Source organism: Arvicanthis niloticus, chromosome 21 (assembly GCF_011762505.2).
Source record: "Arvicanthis niloticus isolate mArvNil1 chromosome 21, mArvNil1.pat.X, whole genome shotgun sequence".
In the NCBI taxonomy this organism is placed as follows: Eukaryota; Metazoa; Chordata; class Mammalia; order Rodentia; family Muridae; genus Arvicanthis; species Arvicanthis niloticus.
Window position 1 is genome coordinate 21320447 of NC_047678.1, and position 26613 is coordinate 21347059.

Sequence of the window (26613 nt, forward strand, 5' to 3'; positions counted from 1 at the left end):
TAGTGTGCTTCTCACCCCACCCTAAAGGTCAGGGAGAAGCTCGAGGGTAGCTAGTTTCTAGGTTTTAAACTGCTCAGGGCAGCCCCAGTGGCAACCGGGACAGTGTACAGCTTCCATGATAGATACACAGAGTGGGGACCCTCCCTAACCAGAAGCTATGAAAACTTCCCTGATTCAGACACTACAGCGCGTGAGGTGGGGTTCCTCCCCACACACTGAGGAACACTGGCGCCTCAGCAGCTACTCATAATGAACCCCAAAGTTGCCCCAGTGCATGCTTGGACTTGGGGCACACAGTTACTGAAGACCCCCCCAAATTCCCCACTCCATGATAGCTACAGTGTAAGTGTTCTGAAGTAAGTGTTTGAAGCTACATGGGCTAAGAAAGTGGCAGGATGTGGCAGCAGGAAAGGCGTCTCTCTGAGACAGCACATAGGCACCCAGCAGGAAACACGACAGCATGCCACTCTAGAGGAAGAGCTGAGGGGCGGAGGCAGCCAGGAAAGACACCCAAGAAGCTACATGGATACTTCCAAGAATGTGGGGTAACAAAGGGGATGAGAATTTGTCTCCACATAGGCCAAACCACAGCAGAGCTTCAACAACGCTTTGCAGTCTGATTAGATGCAACTGCTAGATCTTAAAGCACAGAGAGAAGGGGGAAGAGAAAATACAAGCTGAGACAGCCAGGGCCTAGAAATGGCCCAGTACCTGGAAACACACTTCTAGACCTGCAGCTTTGCATTCCAGCCCAACAACTGAATAAACCGGGCAGAATTAACTGGGAGAGGGCAAAGCAAACAGTATATGTCTGGCCCAGGAAGACAAAGTGTTTCAAAGACCAGACTGAGCTAGCCCCTAGGCACCAAATCAAGACTAGATCTGAAGTCATCCTACAATACGGGGGCAATAAAAACAGAGGCTTGGCAGCTATGTCAGCCCATAGGGAAGGCTGTTAGATCACAAGTTCCTGTAAGAAAAAATACCCATCATGGAAAACTATTCTGAAGTTTTCTACCACCACAATATCTAGAATAATTCCCACTGAGGAATACTTGATCGACAGGAACTTCCTTCGGGGCTAAAATTTCACATTCTGATAGATGGCTCATCTGGCCTCTGTCACAAACCCCAAAAGCACAATACCCTAGAAGTCTGTTTTATAAATTTCAAAATATTTGAAAAACTCTGTAAACAGTCTGGTGCCGTCCATTTCTCAGGCTGCAACTGACATTCTAAGGTAATAAAATGGCCGATATGCAGAAATGAAGAGAATCTAAATAAGTCCTTGAATCTCTCAATATATTGCTTTATAGAAACAATGAACCATAAAGAAATGAGAATTTCCTCAGGAATCTCATCTGGAGAAGGAACAGGCACCAGCTAGAGGGAGAATGTGTCTCCTTGGAAGACCTCACAGATTCCTACCGACCAGACTGTCAGACCACCTGTAGGCTGAGGCCGGAGGAGGATGAGTCTGTGGAGGGTGGGCCACACCCTGACCAGACCTGCTTAGAAGCTCACATTCCTCTATTTAAACTTTAGTCTCACTGCAGGACTGAAGACTGACTTCAGGGATCCCTAGAGCTCCGTGTCCCATTTCCAAACATGGACAGTGAACATCCACACCTGAAGTTTCCACTAATTTGACTCTAATTTCTACTGAGGACTGTGACAGGACCTGCCTCGGGTAACCAGTGTGATCCCCTCTTTGACAACAATCATGGTAAGGACTTCAGTTACAGCATTTTTCATAAACACACAAATTCTGCGAAAGCGCCTTCCAGGACTAATGCTCTCCCAGTCTTTTATGAGACCTAGGAACCCTGTTCTAAGCTACTGGAGATTTTATTTAAGGAAGCTGTACATTTGCACTGAGGGAGCTTGAGGCTGGACCAGTCAGCAGGAGACTGTGAGCCCTGGGGTCTGGGACCTGATTCCAGTCTAGTGATGCTCCCATATGGAAACCCAGTCAGGTTTATGTTTCCCATAAAGCTGAAATAAACTTCAGAATAATTTTCTGGAATTCTTAGACTTATATGTAAAATGGATTTATTTACTTTGGATTACTCTAAGGAGTCAGTTGTGGCTTTAACTTGTAACCATCTTGTGAAATATGCATTTTCTTTTAAAAATGTTTTTTAAATTACATTTATATATTTTATGTCCAATCCCAGGGGGTCTGACACCTTCTTTTAGTGGGCACTGTACCCACACAGGTGCATGCGGAAAACTCTGACACAATAAAACAAATATAAATCTTAAAACGTTCTAAATATATAGTAGTCAAGACTGACTGCATTGCCCACGAAAACAAGCACCGACAGAACAAACCAACCATGGGGCCTGGGAACAAGCTCACAAAGTCAACTGATCTTTGACAAGGGAACAGAGCTCTGTTGTAAAATGTTTGTCTAGCTTAAGGCTAGGGGCTGTTACAATGCTTGCTTGGGCTAGACCCTGGGTTCAATCCCTGGGAATGCATGGTTTGTGGCTACTTCAGAAAACAGTCTGGCAGCTTTTTATAAAACTAAATCCATACTCAACACCTGACTCTGCAATGCGCTCTTTGGGGTTATCCAAGCCATCTGCTGACATCCATCCACAATCCACACAGGACCCAGATGTTTACAGCAGTAAAGCCGAGACTTGGAAGCAACCAAGAGATGTTCTTCAGCAGGTAAAGAGAAAAAAAATAATAACCCCTGAAAGATACAGACAATGAAATAGTATTTGGTACTAAGACACAAACTACCATGCCAGGAAAGAATTAAAGTCTTACCTTAAATGTGTAAGACTAAGTTAGGGAAGGAAGCCAGGCTGAAGAGACTCCATCCAGCCAGAAATGAGGTGATTTCAACTACATTATATTCCAGAAAAGACAAAGCATACATGCGGGGGAAAGAGATGGCTCAGTGCTCACAAGCACTGGCTGCTCTTATACAGGATCTGGAGTCAGTTCCCAGTACCCACACAGCAGCTTACAACCATCTGTAATTCCAGTGTCCAGGGGATCTGACACAGTCTTCTGGCCTCCACAGGTACCAAGTAGACAAATGGGGTGTACACATATATACAGGCAAAATAAACATATACATAAAACATTTATAATTTAAAAAAATATAGGCAATAAATAGACCAGTGGTTTCCAGAGGCTGGGGAAGGGGTGGGGTTATTATGTATTACCATGTGAGAGAAAAGGAGAGAGAGGGACCTGGCACACATGTACCATGACACTTGTGCGTGGAGGTCTGAGACAGCTATGGGGAATCAGTTCTCTCCTTTCTCAGGGGTTCTAAGGATCAAACTCAGGCTTGCATGGCAAGTGTTTTAACCACTGAGCCATCTTACCTTGCTGGTCTGACACTGAGGTGCTGCTGTTGGGATTTCAGGCAAGCACACCAGTGTGAGCAGAGTGGGCTAGAAAGAACAGCTTCTAACAGCTACTAACACAGCCATTGAGGATGAACAGGTCTGGATAATATCAATGGGTGTTGCTTCAAGGACACTGCATCTCCTGCAGAGGAGATCTGAGCAGTCCAGAAGGGTCCCCTGAGGGGTGTAAGTAAGTGAAGGAGAGCAACAATGAGTGCCAGACAAACCTCAGTTAGAAAATTAGTGTCACAATGGGCAGATGAGGGGGAGACAAACTCTTGAAGAAGGCACAGGACACAGTGCATGACTGGTGTCCCAGTAGAGGACCCATCACCACAAGCGCCATAGACCAGGGCTCCCGACCAGGAATCTAATCCTTAGGACATGTTGGATAAATCCACGCTGGAGAGTAAAGTAACTTATCTTATAATCTTGAAAAATGCCAGTAATCAGGACCTGGGCCATAGCTCAGAAGGCATCTCCTCTGCCTAGAATATGCAAGGTCCTAGGTTCAACCCCCAGCACATAGCTGTCCCCTGAGAGGCCCTGCCAGAGCTGCACCAAATTCGAATGAACACAGCCAAACACTGGACTGAGCACAGGGACCCCAATGGGGAAGTGAGGTCAAGGACTGTAGGAGCTGAAGGGCTTTGCAACCCCAAAGGAAGAACAACAATATCAACCAACCAGAGCCCCCAAAGCTCCCAGGGACTAAACCACCAACCAAAAAGTACAGGGGTTGAGGGGGGAGGACCCATGGCTCCAGCTGGATATGTAGCAGAGGACTGCCTTATCTGACATCACTGGGAAGGGAGCCCCTTGGTCCTGTGGAGGCTCAATGACCTAGGATAGGGGAACGATATGTTGCTGAGACAGGAGTGGGTGAGTGGGTGGGGTAACCATCATAGAGGCAGGGGGTAGGAAGGAGGGGATAGGGACTTGTGGAGGGGAAACTGGGAAGGGGGATAACATTTGAAATGTAAATAAATAAAATAACCAACAAAAAGAAAAAAGAAGAAGAATGATCAACATCATGACCAAGAAACTGTTCGGGTCAAAGAGATCAAAGAGATGTGACCCCCAAAATAGATTGTCTTAGTTAGGGTTTGACTGCTGTGAACAAACACCATGACCAAGGCAATGCTTATAAGAACAATATTTAATTGGGACTGCTTACAGGTTCAGAGGTTCAGTCCATTATCATGAAGGTGGTAGTTATGGCAGCATCCAGGCAGGCATGATGCAGGGGAAGCTGCAGGGGAGTTCTCTATGTTCATCTGAAGGCCGCTAGGAGAAAACTAGCTTCCAGGTAGCTAAGATGATGTTGCAAAGCCCACACCCACAGTGACAAACCTACTACAACAAGGCCACACCTTCCAATAGTGCCACTTTCTGGGCCGAGCAGATTCAGACCATTACATGGATCCTGTACTAAAGAAAAACCAACCTGAGACATTACTGGGCTAAGACCCTGGGATGCAGGGTCTAAGTAAACCGTTTCCCATAATATATGACTTCATCTGACTTCACAAGACTGAAATCAATCACACTGCAGTGAAACTGTAGACAGACAGCAGCAGGAACAGAAAATTCATAACATTTAGAAATTAAACAAAACAAAGAATCTATGCGCTGGTGGAGGAATCACAGGAGAAATCAGAAATGATCTTGAGACAATGGAAAACCAAGAGGTCATACTGGAAAAGTCCACAAAGCAGCTTTACATCTGAAGAATGGGCGTGGGGAGAAACTGAACCTAAAGCCACCTGAAGAAAGGAACTAGAAAAACAGAAAGGCAATAACAAACACAGTAAAACTAAGGTCTAGCAGCTGAAAACAACAAAATTAACACTTTTTTTTAATTTTGTTTTGTCATATTGTTTTTGAGACAGGGGCATGGCACATAACATTGCCTTGTCCTGTCCAATGCTTACTGTGCAGAGCAGGCTGCTGCTAAAGTTGCAGTAATCCTCCTGTCTCAGCATTCTGAGTTCTGAGATGACAGTGTGAGCTACCACTAGAAGCTACACTTAAGTCAGTTGTCCATGCTGTCTAAAGCAGCGAGCAGAGTCAATGTGTCCCCAACCTACACCCCAATGAGGCTGTTACAGCAGAAACAGAAAAGCCATTCTAAAACTGACATAGAACCTTTATAGGTTTGCAGATGGCCAACAAAAGTCAGACAAAACAAACAAACAAACAAACAAACAAACAAACAAAACAAAGTTTGAGGTCTCACACTTTTTTAAGTTTTCAATACAGGGTTTCCCTGTACAGCCTGGTTGTCCTGGAACTTACTCTGTAGACCAGGCTTGAACTCAGAGATCCGCCTGCCTCTGCCTTCCAAACACTGGAATTAAAGGTGTACACCACGACACTTGGCCCATACTTTTTGATTTCAAAATTTATTCTATCTTAATGGTAGTTAAAGCAGTATATGGCTGCTCTCCAGAGCAGCCTGCCCAGAAATAAAGCCTCACCTATTCAGTTCAAGTGAACTCTGACAAGGGTGACTGTTACCAATCAGCTGGCTGAGGTCTTTTCACTCTGTCCAGATAGAAATCATGGCAGGCCAGGAGAAACTGCTCAAGGGCTGTTGCTTTGCAGTGTCTGTGTCTCTCAGCATGTAACAGTAGCAGGCTGCAGCAGAAGGAAGGCAGAGGCAGCAACAGGTGGCACCCTACCGTTACAGCTCAGACACGGGCCTCAGGTGACAGGTCTCTTAGGGCTACAAGCACTCAGCTCCTACACAGGCTAAAGAAGCTGGTAACCCTTAGCATTCGGCAGCTGTCACTGTAGTCTCTGAGCAGACTCAGGAATTAGGACTCCTTGGCCCTGACAATGATTGGTGTCAAAGCTTAGTGGCCTCAGGTGTGGGACCTTATAGGTGTTGGAATTCTTCCAGTAAGCAGAGACTACTGACTGGCTCTATAGCAGTTCACACTTCTGCAGCCTCAGCTCTGTCATTCTGTTACTTCAACTGCTTTTTAAGTGAATGGGGGTGGGGGGGCATATGTATGCAGGTACCCACAGAGGCCTGAAGAGGGCACTGGATTGCCTGGACCCGTTGTCACAAGCAGGTTTGAACAGCCTGACATGAGTGCTGGGAACGAAAGCAGAATCCTCTGGGAGAGTAGTGTTCTCAACCACACTAATCACTGAGTTTTCCCGCTCACCCCACACCACTAAAAGAAGACAAGAAGTTGTTTATTGGGCCTCCTGCTGCAGGAGACAGCTTGGGAAGGCATCTTTCTCCCAAGCACAGCCTGCTTACCCCTAACCAGAGAAGGGACACATTAGCGCACATCACAGTTGTCCAACTGATAGACCAGGGTCATCCAGAACTCAACAAAGTCAGTGACAGCAAAAAGTCTCAACTGTTTGAAATAGTTCTGCCTGAGGCTGAACTTTCAGCAGCCAGTGGTCAGCCCCTCCTCACGGTGCACTTTTCTCAAGGCATCCTATCGGTGCTCAACAGCCAGTGGGGGTGTGAGGGTCCTTCTTCTGTTCAAGGCAGCCAGGATTCTACAATAATCCAGGTGGGAAATGATATGCTTGATCAAAGCAGGGTACAAAGAAGAATTTTGATTATATTCTGCGTTATATCCTCCAAGTGAGGCCATAGGATGCTATGACGTGGGATGTGAAGGGAAAATCTCAGTCACTGTGTTGTCCCCCATGAACCCTGGAGGGGGAGACTTCCATGTGAAATGGGGAAGGCCAGGGAGAGCAGTGGGTAAGAGAGCCTGCTGCAAGAACAAGGACCTTAGTGAGGATCTCTCACCCACCTAAAAATGCTGGGTGTGCCTGGTAAGTGTGAGACAGTTACCGAGGTTCAAAAGGAAAAGTGGTTATGACAGTGGATCCTGGTGAATATTTGTGAGGACAGCATAGACAGCAGGACCTGAAGTCGGTGACAAGATGAAGTCACTAAAGGGATGAGACAGCAGAGGAAAACCAAGAGCATGATGTTCCATGGGTCACAAAGAGCTGAGGCCAACTGCTGAGGGATGTTGACTGGACCCAACGTGCAGGGATCTTGTTGACATTAGACGTGACCCCAAATAGGACTTTATCTGTGTGTATATGTTTATGTATCTGTTCGTAGTATATTTGTGTGTACGTGGGGGGGGGGGGCCTGCACACATGAGCACACATGTGTAAACCTTCAGAAGTTGACATCGATTGCTTCTCCACTTTGTATTTTGAGACAGGGTCTCTCACTGAACCTGGACTGGAGTGTGCAGATTTGGTTAGTCTGGCTGGCCAGCAAACTCCTGGGAACCTGCTCTACTTCCCCATGGGAAGATTACAAGCTGTCATCAGTGTGCTCAGATTTTTTTTGTTCGTTTTTGTTTTTCGAGACAGGGTTTCTCTGTGTAGCCCTGGCTGTCCTGAAACTCACTCTGTAGACCAGGCTGGCCTCGAACTCAGAAATCTGCCTGCCTCTGCCTCCTAAGTGCTGGGATTAAAGGTGTGCGCCACCACTGCCTGGCAATTTTTTTCTTTTTAAAGATTTGTTTATTTAGTTTATGTACATGTTTATTTATTTTTTTTCTTTTATGTTATTTATTTCCTGTAGCTCACTTCAGACACACCAGAAGAGGGCATCAGATCCCATTACAGATGGTTGTAAGCCACCATGTGGTTGCTGGGAGTTGAACTCAGGACCTCGGGAAGAGCAGCCAGTGCTCTTAGCCTCTGAGCCACCTCTCCAGCCCTGTGCTTAGGTTTTTATGAATGTTGGATATCCAAACGTGCACATGTCTGCACAGCAAGTACTTAACCAACCGAGCCACTTCCCCAGAAGTGAATCTTTATCATAAGTGTCCAATATACTTAGATCTTAATTCTATTCTGTCTGATGAATTGAACAGTTCTGACAGCTCAGCACTTCCCGTTACACTGTGTGAGATGTTTATATTTTCTTAAGCCTTCTTACCCCCAAATGAGTACTATAGTCACGCTGAAGAAGCTTTTTTAAAAGGCTCTGGTGGCACAGGCCTGTCTGTAATCCTAGTCCTTCTGGAGGCTGAGACAGGAGGCTACAGGGATGAGTGCAGGGCCAATATGGGCAACTCAGTGAGACCCTAGGTCAAAACAGAAAAAGGGCATGGGGTGTAACACGGTGGTAGAGAACTTGCCATGGCACAGGTTCAATTCCCAGTACTAGGCAGGGAAAGGTCACAGTTAGTGTTTCCACTTAACAGGACGATTGTGCTTTAACTAGTTGCAGAGGAAAAGACTGAGGAGCTGGAAAGATAGTCCAATGGTTAGAGCTCTGGCTATTCTCCCAGAGGACCCGGATTTGGTTCCTAACACCTACTTTACGGTTCACAACTGCCAGGTAACTCGAGCTTCAAGGAATCCGATGCTGTCTTCTGGTCTCCACAGGCACTGGACACCCACATGGTACCCACATACACGAATAATCAAAACACCCTCTCTGGCACGTCACGTCCCATCTCTGGCCACACCTGTGTGGTCTGCAGAGGCAGTATGCTGTCTGCTCCCACTCGGATGCTGGCATTCTCTCTAAACTGCTCTTCTCATCCCCTTTCTAAAAAATATTTTTATTTGTTTTTATATGGTAGCACAAAGCTTGTGGGAGTGGCCAACCAATATCAGATTTGATTTAAGGCCCACTCCACAAAGGAACCCATACTTGACCCTGCTTGGGTGACCAAGAAGCGGAGACTAAACAGCCCAAGGATCTAGAGGAAAACCAAATACAGTTGTATTGAACTTAATTTTAGGAGCCAAGGGAACATAGCAATAAAATGACTCCTAGTGACAGTCTCCTATAATCTGTCCCTCGCTCAGCCATCATCAGAGAAGCCTCCTCCTACAGTGGATGGGAATAAATACAGGGACCCACAGCCAGACAACATTCAGAGAGAGAGAGAGAGAGAGAGACCCCCCCCCCCCGATCATAGGCCTTAAGCAGGTGTCTCCATCAAATCCTTCCTGCACAGGGAACTGTACCAAAGAGGAAGTGAAAGAGCATTAGAGACAGAGGAGATGGAGGAGGACACCAAAGAAACTCAGGCTCCTAAACACAGCAGGACCGACACATACGAACTCACAGAGAGCAGGGCAGCATGCACAGGGCATGCACGGGTCTGGTGCAGACCCGGAGCTGGAAAGGAGCCGTGGCCTGGAAAGTGTCCTAGAGCTGAAAGGAGAAGTGAACATATACCCCATCCCTGGCTTAGAAGCTATCTCCAGTGATAACCATTCGCAAGTATTCTCCAAGGAAGTCTCAACTGGGAAGAAAACAGGTTCCTTGTCTCATAACGTTATATCGGGGCTTTGTCATCCCCCCCACCCTCTAACTTATTTCTTATATTTTATTTTTATTTATTTATTTACCCGGCAGGTCCATTGCATATATATCACGGCTTCCAGTATTGTGTTTTTATGGGCTTACTGAGTGGGTAAGTGAGTGTCTCGATGGCTCTGTTTCTTGTGCCTTTTCTCAGGGTCCCTTCTCTATGTCTGCTTTGCCCTTTTCTGATTTGTTTCCGTTGTATTTTATTATTATCTCTCAGATGCCTGTTTTCTAACAAGAGACTGAAGGGGGGGGGAGGATCTGGGAGGAGTAGAGGGAGGGGAGACCATAAGCAGAATATATTGGGTTTTTTTTTTTTTAAATCTACTTTCAATCGGGGGTTGGGGGGAGAGAAACACTTCTTTCGCTTTCCACTAGGCATAGAGCAGGGGGGCTCTGGAGAGGCATTCTCTGGAACTTTTGAATCCCAGCTGCTGCACTGGTCTTGAGAACAAAGTGCCCAAGTCACATTCCTTCTAGAATCGTCTCTCCTACTAAGCAACTGCTGTGACTTTCCCCTCAGCCTTTCTCTGTCATGGCATTTACTGCTGAGTTTTCGAACATTAAAAAAAAAAAAAAAAAAAAATCAGCCTTTCTATCTTAACTATCACATTAAGGATAGTTACCCACATAAAAGCACAAGAAGATTCCACCTAAAAATAATTTATCACAGCAAGGCGGTGATGGTGCACACCTTTAGTCCCAGCACTCAGGAGGCAGAGGCAGGCTGATCTGTGAGTTCCAGGCCAGCCTGGTCTATATAGTGAGTTCCAGGACAGCCGGGGCTACACAGTGAGACCCTGTCTGAAAAAAATAACTTCAAAAAGTAAAATAAAATAAAAACTATCCTGGATGGTGATGGTACACACCCTTAATCCAAACAGCCAGGACTACACAGCAAAACCTACCTTGAAAAAAAAATTAAAATTAAAATCCATGCTATTAAAGGCAGGTGATATGGTAACCTACGCCCCTCCAACTGAAGCTGGAGATCAAGTTTCCCGTTACCATTACAACAAGGATAGTAAAATAGCAAACCGGTAAAGGCAGAAACACTGGACACCAGGAGCCACTTCCCAATACAACAACAGACCCTCCCAAGGGAGCGCTAGTCAGTTGAAGGCCATCAGTCTGGGCAAGGGTTGAGATCTGCTGATTATGGGAAACCATTTGCAATTCAGATCACAGGTAAAATCTCACAGTACAGAAGCACCGGCTACAGCTGAACCTCAACCACTACAGATCTCGTGCCAAAACCCTCCCTCCACTCACACCGTATCTCGGCTCCACCGAACACCAAGGAGAACTCAGATAAGGACCTAGATCTGGGTCAGGCATTCTGTTTATTGCAGATGAGAGCTGCAGGACTCTCAGAACACCAGACGCAGGTGCAGCTCTTACCTTGACCATGAATGTGAAGTCTGTTAGGGCAGGAGAGTAGACGGCCCCACCAGCACATGGGCCCATGATCAGCGAAATCTGAGGGATGACTCCGGACGCTGTGACATTCCTCTGCCAACGCAGGAAAACAAAGAATCTGGTTATAGAAGTACTCACATAGTTATCTGCAGGAAGATAAAAGCAACAATAAAATCGAGTTCTGCTTTTGCTTCCACAGAAATCTCTATGCGGGAGGCAAAAGATCTAATCAGGAAAGGGCTTCCAAAATTACGTGTGCAACTTGTTCCCGTAACGGAGGTGTGGTTTACGGGTCACTTTCTGAAACAGTGTCCCTTGTCTTGATGGCAGTTCCTCAACATGACCACCATGGTGTGAGCTATAGGTCCAACCACTGTTAGGTCCAGCACAAAGCCACCAGGGAGATGAAGCCTGTACCCTGCTTGGTGGTAGCCCTGACCTCCGGCACACCCACCCTGACCTCCATGCTGAGATCCGGCACACCCACCACAGAAGCTCTCAGAGACTGGGAAATGAGGCCACCAATGCAGGTGCCACATAAGTGGTCTTCAACATCTGCTCATCCTCAGGCAAGGCTTGGTAGCTGTAAGGGGAAAGACTACACAGGGGGTTTGTGTGGGCAAAGGTATTATGAAGAGAGTAAAGCCTCAAGCCCTAGGAAAACAGAATTTGGAGCTCAAGGGCTCATGTAAGGTGATGGACGATGGACGGGCCAATCACTTCTTGCTTTACCCCTCTCCCCTTCTTCTCCACCCTTAGCTAAGAAAAGTAGGTGCCCGCTTGGTACTGAACCCAGTCTCTATAAACCATGGGATACAGCTCATCACAGCACGAAAGCCATCTCTACTCAGAAAAAAAAAATAAAAAAAATAACACATAAGTTGGGGGATATCCAGCTATGGAAGGAACAAGTTTGGAAAATTCTAGAAAAACAAAACTAAGACTATAAAACTGGGAGAAACTGTTAGTAACAAGCATTCAAGGCTCTAAAAATGAACTACCTGTAAATAAAATATTTGTGCATAAATAAATTGCTGAGCAAGTCAAAAATGACGGCTCACATTTATAACACTAGTACTTGGGAATCTGAGGCAGGAGGATTATACTATAAGTTCTAGGTCATTCAAGGCCAGCTTGGGCTACACAGTGAGTCCAAGGATAGTCTGGATTACATTCCAAGACCCTATCTCCTTTCTATCTTCAAAAGAAATAAAAAGAGAGAAAAAAAAAAAAAAAAAAAAAAAAAAAAAAAAAAAAAGCTAAACACCAAAGAAGGTTAAGATACCCGAGAGTCTAGTGTTTTCAGTTAAGGTTTTCCACCAGTCTAATACCAGCTCCGGATGTCTCTTGAGGTGAAAGGAAATGACACCAGACAGCAACCCAAATCCTTAAGAAGCAATTAAGATCACGAACAATGGATAATCTGTGATTAAACACCAATGCTGAAGGCTGGGAAGATGGCTCGGTGGATAACTGCAAACATGAGAACCTGAGTTTAGATTTCCAGGACCCAAAGTCAGACAGAGGCACTTGCAGGTCCATGGACCCAGCACTTCTATAGCAAGATGGGAGGCAGAGGCAGGAGAATTCCCACAAGCTCATGGGCTAGCTACGTTGAAATACACAGAAGGAATAAATAAGATACACTGTCTCAAAACAAGATGGCAGGCAAGGACTGACACCTGGAGCTGTCTTCTGACCTCCACAGGTCACTGTACATATCCACAGCTGTACACATACATACACATATATATAAACATATTGCATAAAACTCCCTTTTCTTAATTTGGGACTGGAGCAATGGCTTGTCAATTAGAAGCATTTATTGAATTCAGATCACAGTACCTACCTACATCGGGAGACTTATAAACAGCCTATGAGTCCAGCTCTGAGGATCCTATACCATCTTCTGGCCTCCACAGGCCAGAGGGAGACTTATAAACAGCCTATGAGTCCAGCTCTGAGGATCCTATACCATCTTCTGGCCTCCACAGGCCAGAAACACACATGTATATACACACATATATATACACACATAAACACATGCACACACACATACATAAAAATAAATAAGTGTACCCAGGCAGTGGTGGTGCACACCGTTGATTACGGCATTTGGGAGGCAGAAGAAGGTGGATCTGAGTTTGAGGCTAGCCTGGTCTACAGAGTAATTCCAGGACAGCCAGGGCTATACAGAAAAACCGTGTCTCAAAAAACAATAAATGAATAAGTACATAGATACATAAATATAAATATTTTTAAAGAGATTGTGTTGAGATATTTACAACGTGGAAGCAATCAAAACAACAACAAAAAACAACAACAACAAAACAACAAAAAAGTTACAATGGGGTTGAGATTAATATAAACAATATACAATAATAGACATGTAGAAAAATATTTATTTTAAACTAAAGGTGGTGGTGTGCCCAGTACTTGGGAGACAAAGGCAGGGGGCTAAGGGGTCCTAGGCTAGCCTAGGCTATATAAGGCCCTATCAAGCTTGGGGTGGGAGAAGGAGGAGAAGAAAAAGAAAGAGAAGCAACTATTATTTTGTATGCTAACTTATTTTTAATTTTTTAAAAATACAGTTTTAAAAAACTATACAAGCATGGTAGAGCATGCTTATACTCTCGAAATTCTGAAAACTGAGGCAGAAGATTAGGACCGCCAGGCAGTGGTGGTGTATGCCTTTAATCCCAGCACTTGGGAGGCAGAGGCAGGCAGATTTCTGAGTTCGAGGCCAGCCTGGTCTACAGAGTGAGTTCCAGAACAGCCAGAGCTACACAGAGAAACCCTGTCTCAGAAAAAAAAAAAAAAAAAGGAGTTTGAAGTCAATGTAGGCAATATAACAAGGCCCTGTTCTCACTTCCCACAACCCACCCCCAGAAAAAAAAAAAATAGAAGAAAAAAAAAAAACATGGAGAAAATCTAAAAGTATACTAAAAGTATTTAACATAAGAGCTATGGGCTTGGGGTAGGGTTCTCCTGTCGGTATAAAATCGGTTTGTTGTTTTTGTTTTTGTTTTTAAGATGGAATCCACACTATGTTGCCCAGGCCAGTCTCAAACTCATGGGCTTAAGTGATTTCCTAACTAGCTGAAAATGATGGTAGGCACCCCAGTACCCAGGCTAACAGGATACAGCCATGTGACATCACAGAAGACAGATGAGACAGCTTTAGGAAACCAGGAAATAACTTCAGCCACAGGACTGTCGGAAGCACCTTTCAGGAACCCTGGAGTCTAGTCAAACTCTTTTGGGATCGAGAAGGAAAAAGCTGGTGAATTCCACATGACCCACTGTTATCTTTCCCTAGCCATGACAAGCACACACCTACAGTGGCTAGCAAAAGAGGAGCAACGAGGACCTCATCCTCATTAGGGTCATGGTTTCTATTTTGAGGTGGTGGGGATCCATATTGGGCAAGCACGGTGCCTCATCTCCAGCCAGGATGTGTATTTTTACCATTAATTGTGGCTTCTGAAGGGTCAGCAAGGAGGAAGTCCTTCATTCATTTCTGATGAACTGTTTCCTTATTACAAGGGAAAAGGATGCTGTTCCCCACCCTTGTTCTAAGCTTCTAAGAACATCTTTATCAAATCATTGGTTGAACACTGTGATGGTTAGTACTGTCAAACACAACCCAGAATCTTGTAGGAGGCAAACTCTGGGCCTGTACGAGAGGGAGCTCCTGGCTGGGTTAAGTTGAGAACCCACCTTAAATCCATAGGCCAGCATCCTGGGCTGCATTAAATGACATATCAGAAGGCAGGCAAGCAGCAGCTCTCATTTGTTTCCTAACTGCAGGTGGCATGTGACCAGCCAGTGCACCTCCTCACAGTGGACCAGAATCTCAAACTGTCACCAGAACAAACTCTTTCTACAGGCACTTTTGTCATGGCACTGAGAAAAATACCACCACAGCCACAAAGATGACTAAAATTTAAGTGTTCAAATTCAACACGAATCTTACAAAAATAGCTTAGAAAAAAGTCACAGTCGGATAGACCCCACACTCAACAAGCAGAGAGGACTGAAGGAACTCAGTGTGTAAGTTACCAGAAGGTGCATGTCTACCGTCCAGCTCATGGGAGGCAGAAAGTTCAAAGCCATCCTCAGCTGCATAGTGAGATGGAGGCAAGCCTGGGCTACATGAGACCCTGACTCAAAGGAGAAAAACAAGAGCACCTTACCAGAAAGAATACTACAAATTTCCACTATTCAGCAATAAATTATGGATCATAAGACACGCAAACGGGTACAGCTATTCACAGGAAAAGCACAATCTGAGGGAAAACAAACCTGAGGAAGCACTGTTAACCTACAGGTGATTCCACTAGGCTCCTCCCAGGCACCTAGCAACCGCTTATGTTATCACCTTCCACCACCATGAGCGCCAGGGGTGTGCATGTGCGTGTGTGTGTGCATGTGACCTCCACATTCTCTTCTCTCCTCTGCACACCCCTCTTCTCTGTCCTCATGGCTCTGCCCCATCTGTCTGCCTGTCTACATGTCCATTTGTCTGCCTCTACCCTTCTTCCAGGTCCTCACTCCTCTCCCTTCCCTCAATAAACCCCCTTATATCAGATGTGCTACATGGTGTGGTTTCTCAGGGGCACACCTTGGCGTGGGCCTGCCAGGCACGCCCCTCACCGCACCGTATTTCATAACAAGCCCACACATTGACATTGTTAGTCATAGATGCTACAGCAGCTGTCCTAAATATGTTTGGTGGACGAAATAAAATAATAATTAAAGTGGAAAAAAAACTTACGGAAATCAAGAAAAACACTGAACAAAACGGGGATAACATGAACAGAAATCATAGAAAGCAAACAAGCAGAAACCGTGGATGGTAAATGACATGAAATCATTATTCATCAAATGACTCGTAGAAGGTTCCCTGGCAGATTTAATCACAGGAAACAATGGGTGAGGGAACCTGAAGATAAAGCCCCGGAAGTTACCATGCTAAGCCTGAGGAACCTGTAGGAAGCCATCAGGCACCAACACGCACACCACAGGAACCCAGGAGAAACAGAAAGGGGCCACTCCATTACGGGAAGACATATAACCCCAAACTTCCTAGATTTGATGAAAGACACAAATGTTCACATTTAAGAAGCTCAACAAACTCTAAAGAAGGGTGAGCTCAATGACATCACACTGTAGCCCAAATGACATCACACTGTGGCCTGTTACAGTCAAACTATGAACCTCCAGCCCAGGAAGGAACCGGAAAGCAGCAGGGCAGAACGACTTCCCTCTGACAAAGGGATCCCAGTAAGATAAACGGTCAAGCCCAGGAGGCAGCAGGACATAGTTCAAGTGCTTGATGAAAAACCTGTCAGCCAAGAATTCAACATCCAGCTAAGCCAAACTTCAAGGAAGGAAGAGGAGACATTTCCAGATAACAAAGGCTAAGGGAGGTCACTGGCAGCTGAGACATCATACAAGAAACACAAAAGCAGTTTTTTTTGGTCTGAAATAAAACGACACTAGACAGCTACACGAAGCCATGAGAAAAGATATAGTAGTAAATCCCTTCAGCTTGTGACGCAACATTCCTGCCATCTGTAATTGTTTGTACCTGTCTTTTAAATCTGTCAGTAGAGACATCACGTGTAAAGATGAGCGCTTCAATGATGGAGACATACAGAAGCACCGTGTCCCAGCTTCCATCCCAGCAGACCCTTAGTGGAAGGAGAGAATGAATTCTCACAAGTTGTTGTCTGACCTCCATGCATGAATTGTGGTACAGGTATGTACACACACATACACACACACACACACACACACACACATATGCAAGTACACACAAAAATTAAAAATTTTAAAAAGTTATAACAGAAAAATCCAGACACCAAAAATCCATCTAAGAGACTAATAGACTGGACTTTAAAAAGATAACATACATGTTGTTTATAGTTTTACTTTAGACAAAAGGACACAAAAAAGTCGAGAATAAGAGATTTTTTTTTTAAAAAAAAAAAAGTTCCATGAGAGGAAACTATAGAGCCATGGTGGCTGAGTTATCAAACAAAGCAACTTTAAAAAGTTACAAAATACTAAGCCATCATGTATGAGCTGGGCAGAGTGGTACATGTCTTTAATCCCAGCACTTGAGAAGTGGAGATAGGAGAAGCTAACCTGGTCTACACAGTAAGTTCCAGAATAGCCAGAGCTACATAGAGAAACCCTCAAAAAAACAAAACAAAACAAAACAAACAAACAAACAAAAAAAAAAAAAAAAAACCAAAGCTATCATGTATGTCCAATACACATAGAAAATATAAGAATTATAAAAATGTATACCAAAGGTCGAGAAAGGCATCTTATCAGGTAAAGGTCTTGCCACTCTGCATGAAGACTTTGGGACTCACATGGTAGAAGGAGAGACCCGACCACTGAAAGTTGTCCTAGACCACAACATGCCCCGTGACATGTACCAAAGCAAGTGCAACACAACAAGATAAATATAATTTAAAAAAAAATCTATAAAATTGAAAAATCAAGAAAAAAGTTAAAATATCTACAACTAACAGAGTCCTCAAATTGATAAATCAGAAAGAGCCTAAAACGTAAGAAGCAAAGCCCTGACCGACATGAAGGGGGAGGTGATCAGGTGTGTGATGATAATCAGGGTGCCTCTTCTAATAATAGTCAGACGATTGATAGTAACTAGTGAATGGACCACTATAAAACAATACATAATAAACCTTACGAGAGTCCACCAAACAGATGCCACATCCTGAAGCTGGGCAGGGTGGCTCGTGCCTGAAAGCCCAGTACTTGGGAGACTGAGGTAGGAAGCTAAGTTCAAGGCCTGTCCTAGCTGAATCTGTGACCCGTGCGAGCACTTGGATAGCAGGTTCAGAGCCCCAGGTAACGATTCTACAACTACAGAAACGTACAATGTTTAACGCACTGAACTGCATGTCACCATGGGTGAATTTGGTAAGTAAATAGGTAGATAGATAGATAGATAGATAGATAGATAGATAGATAGAAAAGAAAAAGAGAAAAAGAAAACATTTCCAAGTTCTCTCTCCTCATGAATAACCTTGAACTAATTATTTATCCAACAACTGGCCCTCTCTCAAGAACAAAGAGCAGGCATTGCAGCCCACTGGCTAGTCATCCAACCTTCATCCCACCCACAGTGGCAGTGACACAGGAAGACACTGCGGAGGGAGGATGGGGCAGTGGACAATGTAGAGACAGGCACCAGCACACACTTACAGAGGCAACTCTGCTAATAGGTTGCTCACCAGGAAGATGTCTGCGTAGCCAGCCAAGGACTCAACCCCCTCCTGGATTCTGGCGCCCCCAGAGTCATTGAGCCCGATCACTGGAGCCCCCACTGTTATGGCCTGGTCCATGATCTAAAACAGAATAGAAAATCTTATGAGACATCTGCTCTGGTTACCAAAAACAGCAATGACAAAACCCCTTGCTGGTCTTGGTGGGCGGTGTCACCAGACCAAGGGGACACAGCCTGTGCCCTGACAAGCCAAGTCCAGCTGCCCATCCTCAATAGCCCATTAAAGGAGTCAAATGAAAGCAAAGTCAAGTGAAAGCAAAAAAGGGAGATTTCTTCAGTGTGGCCACATAAGGAAGAACAAACAAATCCAGAACCCACCAACCCTAAGTCCATCTTCAGGGGTCCTGGCAATACTACAGGGTACGCATCACTGAACAGTCTAGCAAGATATGGCTCCCACCCCCCAAGCCCCCACCCAGCTCCTAGTCTTTCCTACAAGGTCATCTGATGAGCTGTAAATCTTTCTCCAGTATTATGGGATATCCATAAGAGAAGACCGCTGGGACATGGGTTTAAGCCTACAGAAAGTCTTTATTAGCTGGCTGTCAATGATACTGGGTGTTCAGGATCCCAATGTAGCCCTGAGCACAAAAAACATGTTCTGGGTTGACAAACTTCAGTGAACAACATTTAGCCAGAAGCTGAACTACAAAAGCCAAAAAGAAAGATTAGTACATTTAGAGACTTTTCCAGTACTATGAACTTTGATAGATTAGGTCTGTTTTCATTTTTTGTCAGGTGGTGCTGTCTATGTGCTGAGTTTTACAACCTGAATGGCACTTCCATCATGGAATTAGTTGTGCTAAGGTCTGAGGCCTGTTATGCCAGGAGACAAATTCTTCCTCTGGAACCACCAGGGTTTCAGCCATTCCTCTCCCAGTTAGGACATTCATAGGAAGTTTACATTTCTTGTAGCCCATTCTTTAAACAGTCCAGTAGCCAAAGAGGGGCAGTGGGTGTCTCTTTTTAATAGCAGCTGGTTAACCTTCCTAATGCTGAGACCCTTTGATACAGATCCTCATGTTGTGGTGACCCCCAACCATACAATTATTTCATTGCTACTTCATAACTGTAATTTTGCTATGGTTATAAATATAATATAAATATCTGATATACAGGATATCTTCTATATGACCCCTGTGAAATGGTCATTTAACAAAAGAAACCACAGCAGAACTTCGACTTTAGAACACTCATCCCTGTCAGCCAGGCCAGTCACACAATCAATTAACACACATGCCCGGTGGGACCCAAGTTAGATTTTGCCAAAAGCCCAGTTAGGCAAGAACCAGCTTCCAGAGTTGTTCCTACACACATACAAGCCAACACACACACCTCATACACTTATTCATTTTCTGGCTGTCTCTCATATGAGTGTGTGAAGAAAAGCATGTGTTTTCTGGAAAACATTTTCCCTGCACTTTTCCAAAAAGGAAATAGTCAGTACCTTGAATTCAACCCTCACAGTGCCTGGAGACCTCATGGAAGATAAAGGACCAGCTACACAGCAAAGCCACAGCTTCTCCACTGTTAGAAGGTAAGAGGCTCAGAGTGCTAAACTTGAGCTATGACTCTCTTCCGTGGCCAACATTCCCAGTGACTCCTAAGAAACAACTGGTGGCAGACAGATTGTCTCAGACCGTTCTGTCAGTGTTGGAACCCGCACTGCCAAAAGCTTTGGGGACTAACTTGTTAGCCCACACTGCCCCAAGCAGCTCTGGTCTGCGGGTCGTGGTTCAGCAAGAGAGAGTGGGGATAGACGTGAAGAATGGAGACCAGACAGTGTGATTCAATCCCGTTTATTCTTTAGTCTCTCTTCCTAGTCCAAGTCCCAAGCCTTGAGTTCTTAGTTCCTAGTTCCTAGTCCCTAGTGCCTCCAAGTTCCAAGTTCCTTCTTCCAAGTGCTAAGTGCCTAATGTCTAATTCCAAGTTCTTCCTCCAAGTGCCAAGTGCCTACTACCTAATAATAATTTCTTCTGAGTTCTCTAGTCCAAGTGTCTTCTTCCTCAATGCCTAATTCCTACTCCAAGTTGTACTCTAAGTTGTACTCTCTAACCTAATTCCTAGTTCCAAATTGTACTGTACTCTTCTGTCTGCCTCTTGCCTTTTATATGTCTCACTTCTAAGCCACACCCTTAAGTCATGCCGTTAAGTCACACCCTTAGGTCTTATCTCTAAATCTGATCTCTAAGTCACACCCTTAAGTCACACACCTTTAAGTCTCACACACCCAAGGTAAAATCCTGGGTATCTAAACCAAGATGTTATCAGAGTGTGCTCAGCTGTTGTAAGCTGATGTAATCAAGTCTCTTATCAGGGTATATGGCTCAAGATGGCTGCAAGGATGATAGCTGCCTTGTGTCAGCTCCCCACAACAGATGGCACAGATGTCTGTTTATGAGGGTGCACACTGGCCCACATATTACCGAGGCCAGGCCCACCATGACAGATTTTCCTCCTGGGTCAACAGTTCTGCCAGCATCATGTGCAGCATCCCATAGATAGTTAGTGAAGCACATTTACTTCATTATGTCATGTAACCATGACAACTGAAGCGGTAAAAAAGAAAAACCAGGAATGTTTAAAGGTAATTGGCTAGCCTGGCCATGAAGGTGCATGTCTTTAATCCCAGCACTTGGAAGGCAGAGGCAGAGGCAGGCAGATCTCTGAGTTCAAGGCCAGCCTAGTTTATGGAGCAAGTTCCAGGACAACCAGGGCTACACAAAGAAACCCTGTCTCAAAAAAACAAAAATTAAAAAAGTGAATTGGGTAAAAATCTCTAGGGTAACACGTGTCTAAAATCCAGGTAGCTCCATTACAGAGGGAAACTTACCCAGCTATTACTAATTCAATGTTACTTCCAAAATTCTCTAAACACTAGCAATGCCACCATTTCTCTTCAGACCATCTCAGTCTAGTATGCTGTATCTGGGGAGCTTTTCTTGTTTGGTTGGCTGCTTGAGGTTCTGTTTGTGTTCGAGTTTCTTCTTCAGCAGAATTTGGAATTGACTCCAAGGTCTGCTCACATTAGGCATGTATCCTAGCACAGAACTCTAAGCCCAGTTCTCCAGAGTGTTTTTAAACCTTCATGCAGGGGTTGAAAAGATGGCTTAGTGGTTAAAAGCACTTGCTCTTGCGAAAGACCATAATTCAGTTCCTAGAATCCACAGGGCAGCACATAACCATCTGAACTCCAGTTCTAGAGGATGCAACACCCTCTTCTGGCCTCTGCAGGCACCAGGCACACACAGATAGGCAAAAATAAGCAAATCCTTTTTATAAAAGAAAGTACTACTATTATACAGTCTTGGTGCTGCTCTTTGCATTTTAGTGCCTGGACTCTGCCTAGATTTTTTTCCTTGGGATTCCCAGATTCTCAAGGTGGCTGTGAATGCATATATGATCTACAAACTTGGGTTATAAAAAGTTTACATTTTCACCTGTTAGGAACTCTAGACAGTGTCCAACGCTTCCTTTACTTATGAACTCACACCTGTGCCTTTGCCATTATTAGAAACCAGACGCTTCTGCTACATTAAAATTGCTGAGCTCCAGAAATGTTTTCACTTGAGCCTTGTTTCAATTATACCAGTTAAAAGATTCACTGCTAAGTCTTGTTATTTAATGCACTAGTAAGTATATATATTACTGAGTCAGACATAGTGGCACATACCTTAAATCCTAGCACTCTGGAGGCAAACACAGACGGACTGAAGTGGGTTTGACCTAATGCTGCTTGTGTTATAATGTTAATTTTGGTCCCCAAAACTGCTTACACGAGTGTCTGGGAACCCTGCCCTCAGTTGGCTCTGATTAGTTAATAAAGATCCAGCAGCCAATGGCTGGGCAGGACAGACAGAGGCAGGACTTTTAGGATTCCCAGGCTGGGGAGAGAGAAGAGAGGAAGAAGAGAATCACCATGAGAGGATCCTAGCCATGCAAGAATTCAAGGAAGTCGCTCTAGTGGCTGCTTCCCCAACTGGGTCTGGAGTAGCAGGATGTTAACTCCAGAGTACCGGAGGGGGGTGTTTGCTAGCCTCGGGAAGGATTAGAAGTGCCAGCAAAGGCATATCAAAATTAACTGGTGTGTGTGTGTGTGTGTGTGTGTGTGTCTGTCTGTCTGTCTTTCATTCACAAATCCAGAGAGCTCCTGGGTGGGTGCAGCTTGTACACTACCCACCAGAAGTTAAAGTGTAGTTTGCAGCTACAATGGACTCTGGGTTTGAGGCCAGCTTGGTTTACATAGCAAGTCCCGAGCAGCCAGGACTACATAAAGAAATGCTTTCTTAAAATTTTAACAACAACATATATTACAGATGTGTTTTTGAATGTTTTCACTCCTCACAGACAGAGGCCAAGGAGAATGTTGAGTACCCTCCTCTACTACCCTTAATCTTTTAAGACAGGGACTCTCGATGAACCCAAAGCTCGATGTCCTAGCTATGTTGGCCATGAGCAAACTTCCAGGAACTGCCTATTCCCCAAAAGCTGGGGTTATAAGCACATGTGGTCACGCTTGACTTTTATGTAAGAACTGGGGATTGGAACTCAGGTCCTTCTGTTTTCACACCAAGTACTCACACCCACTGTACCATCTCTCTGGTCCTCAAGCCTTATAATCTTAGGTGTTATTATGTGCATGGAGAAATGTGGGAGTCACCAGGAGGACAGGTTCACACATATAATCCCAGCACTGGGGCAGAGGAAGGCAGGGAGCTAAGGGAAGATGGGAAGAGGAGGGGGAAGAGAATGGATAGAATGAATGTGGGTGTAGGCCTTACCAGGGTCACGCAGACCGTACAAGAATACTTTAAGAAATGAGCTGAGAGCCCCCTCTGGTCCAGTACCGCATCTTGTACAGATCTGTTCCAGCTCATATCCAGCTCCGTTCATTGCACGCCAGAATACTCAGCGTGTGCCACATAAACCGGTGGAAGCGCTGGGTTGATTTTCAATAGTAAACACTTACTTTGCAGATCTTTTGAGCATGTGCTCCTGACAGACTGCCTCCAAAAACTGTAAAATCCTGAAAAGAAAAACAATTAAAGCAGCAAGTGAACCATAATGACTAGGCAGAGCCGAAGACCCAATGGGAAGAAATGGGAAACCCACACTGGAAAAGGCGATTCAGATGATCAAAAAATAGAAAGAAAAAAAAAAACCCTCTAATTCATAGATTATTCCCCAAGTTAATAAAATATCTTAAAAGGAGTTCGTGTAGGATTGGGGTTCAAAGACTTTGTCTTTGTTCTACAGAATGACTCAGAGCTCTGAGGCAGTAGCTCAAGTGGGATTGATCCTGTTAGATTCGACCAGTGTCAGACAAACACGGCCACTTCCAGGAAGTATGGATTCTGAAAAAGGAGGAGGGAGACGAAAGGCAACTGGAGTCCCCAGCCCCTCCCAATCCTTGTTTCTGAAAACTTCACACCGGGGTGTCTTATAAGCATGAAGATGATAGCAGCAGGCTAGCCCAGAGATAGCAGCAGGATAGTCCAGGGATAGCAGCAGGTTAGTCCAGGTATAACAGCAGGCTAGCCCAGGGGAACTGGAGTTACAAGGATGCCACATGACTGGGAGGAAAAATGGAAGGAAGGAAGGAAGGAAGGAAGGAAGGAAGGAAGGAAGAAGGAAGGAAGGAAGGAAGGAAGGAAGGAAGGAAGGAAGGAAGGAAGGAAATACACCTACAGAGAGGACACCAAGGAGGAACTAGGATAAGGAAGGTGGACATTTGAACAGGAGTAAGCCTGTGTTAAGAGAACTCAGGGAGCCCCTCCTTCACCTTAAGAGGAAAAAGGCTATTCCTCTAAAAACAAAACAAAACAAAACAACCTGAGTCAGAGCCGTCCAGACTCAGTCACTGGCCAAAAAGAAGGCAAAGGTGAGGATGAGAACCAGAGATCAGAAGCCTAAGTACTGAATCTGCCCTGCTGGCTCCACCCCCCCTCCCCTCTCCATACAGCATGCTGATGGCCGAGACCAAGGGAAGGAGGACACACCCCAGAAAACCTACCTGTGTCAGTATCCTGGAGATCACAATGAAGAAGCTGGCTCATTACACCCCAAGTCTGGTACCCAACCTCTTTTTTTTTTTTTTTTTTTGGTTTTTCGAGACAGGGTTTCTCTGTATAGCCCTGGCTGTCCTGGAACTCACTCTGTAGACCAGGCTGGCCTCGAACTCAGAAATCTGCCTGCCTCTGCCTCCCAAGTGCTGGGATTAAAGGCGTGTGCTACCACCGCCCGGCACCCAACCTCTTTTGGATGGCCGTTTTCCCCATTCATGTCCTCAAACCTGGAAAGGCTCCTCTGTGGTCCAAAGCATTTGCCTAGAATCTCTCTTACCCTGTCTGTGGTCACCTGTGCTGCCCCATTCGACCTATGAATTGGTGTCTTCGAAATGAGAGCCCTTCCTACATCACCTTCACCTCCTCTTCCTCTCTCCTACTTACTCCATGAGCAGAGAAGGTGCCCAGCAAAAACGCGCTGTTTGAATTTCTGTACTGGCTTTAAGTAGTCAGACATGGCCAGGAAACACTGTTTGTCTTATCCTTTCTGTGCTGCCTTCTTTATGTTTGCCCAGCTCTTAAAAAACTGAAAGAAAAAATGTGAACTTCAACATTTGGCTGACCCAGATAGAAAAAATCTATTCCGAAATAGCTCAAGAAATATCCTGTTTCTACTGCTGCTTTCACAAAGTAACACAAATTCATGACTTAAGACAACACACTTTTGGGCTGGAGAGATAGCTCAGTGGTTAAGAACACTGACTGCTCTTCCAGAGGTCCTGAGTTCAATTCCCAGCAACCACATGGTGGCTCACGACCATCTGTAATGAAATCCGATGCCTTCTTCTGGTGTGTCTGAAGACAGCAACAGTGTACTTACATACATAAAATAAATTTTTTTAAAAAAAGAAAAGACAACACACTTTTATACCCTCCCATTCTGTGGTTTACAAGTCCCCCCAGGGGCCTCACTGATCTGCAACTGAGGTCAAGGTGTCTGTGACCTCTCAAGAGGCTTCAAGGGCAGTCTGTTCTCTTTCCTAAGCTTCTAGAGATGGTTCTCATTGCTGCTTTCATAGGAGTCTTCTCTATTTTCAAAGTCAGATGCAGCAGGTGGAGTCTTCTCCTCCACTTTTAAAGACCTTTGTGATTACATGTGGCCCCCTGGGCAACCCAGGCCACACTATCATAAGGTCAGTTGATCAGAACCTTGATTATTCTTTACCGTATCAGGTAACACGCAACTTGCAGAGATTAAAATTTTGGACATGCAGGGCTAAAGAGATGGCTCAGCTGTTAGGAAAACTGACTACTTTTCCAAAGGATCCAGGTTTGATTCCCAGCACCCACTTGGTGCTCATAACCATCTGTAACTCCAGATCCAGGCAATTCTGATGCCTTCTGGCATACACATGGTACAAGGACATATCAGCAGGCAAACACCCATACACATAAAATAGTATTAAAAAAAATTTGTACATGGCATACATCCTTGTAGGATTCTGCCTACAAGGTCTGCCTCAGGTCTCATTTTACACCAACTTCATCTCTCTTGATGGAACCTCAGAAAATGTATTTGGGTATTTTCAAAAAAGCCCAGAGCTCAGGGACCAATGCTTTTAAGAATCAATTTTTTTCCACTTGGGCTGCACCTGGATCCTCCTTGCAGCCCAGAACTCCATGCCCCACAGCCATGCAACACAGTCAGAAGAATCAACTCATTGTTTGTACGACTTCACACAAGCCTACTGCCCTGCCACCACCTCCCAGACAAAGACAAAGGCCTCTTCCTTCCTAAGAAGAAAACAGCATTAAGAGAACATATGAGGCTGGAGAGATGGCTCGGTGGTTAAGAGCTCTGACTGCTCTTCCAGAGGTCTTGAGTTCAAGTCCCAGCAACCACATGGTGGCTCATAACCATGGGTTGTAATGGAATCTGATGCGCTCTTCTGGTGTGTCTGAAGACAGCAACAGTGTACTCATATACATAAAATTAATAAATAAATCTTTTTTTAAAAAGACTACATATGAATACAAAAAGAAAAGAAAAGAAAATCTGTCATGTGCCCCAAACTCTAAGCAAGATTTCATTTCCCCGAATTGTTTTCTTCCACATACTTTGTTCTTGGCTCGACCTTGGAGGTGAGCTTCATTTC

General features: G+C 44.8%; 1 protein-coding gene across 2 annotated transcripts in view; it reads right to left on the bottom strand.

Annotated features, from left to right (window-relative positions):
• Pccb (propionyl-CoA carboxylase subunit beta) overlaps positions 1 to 26613 on the bottom strand; it is an 80693-nt gene that overhangs the window by 23031 nt on the left and 31049 nt on the right. For both annotated transcript variants that reach the window (XM_076917700.1, XM_034484359.2), the window contains 3 exons: positions 23422 to 23478; positions 18400 to 18513; positions 11108 to 11218 (listed from right to left, as the gene is read on the bottom strand). In XM_076917700.1, coding sequence (XP_076773815.1) covers positions 11108 to 11218; positions 18400 to 18513; positions 23422 to 23478 — 282 coding nt within the window. The remainder of the gene's footprint in view (positions 1 to 11107; positions 11219 to 18399; positions 18514 to 23421; positions 23479 to 26613) is intronic.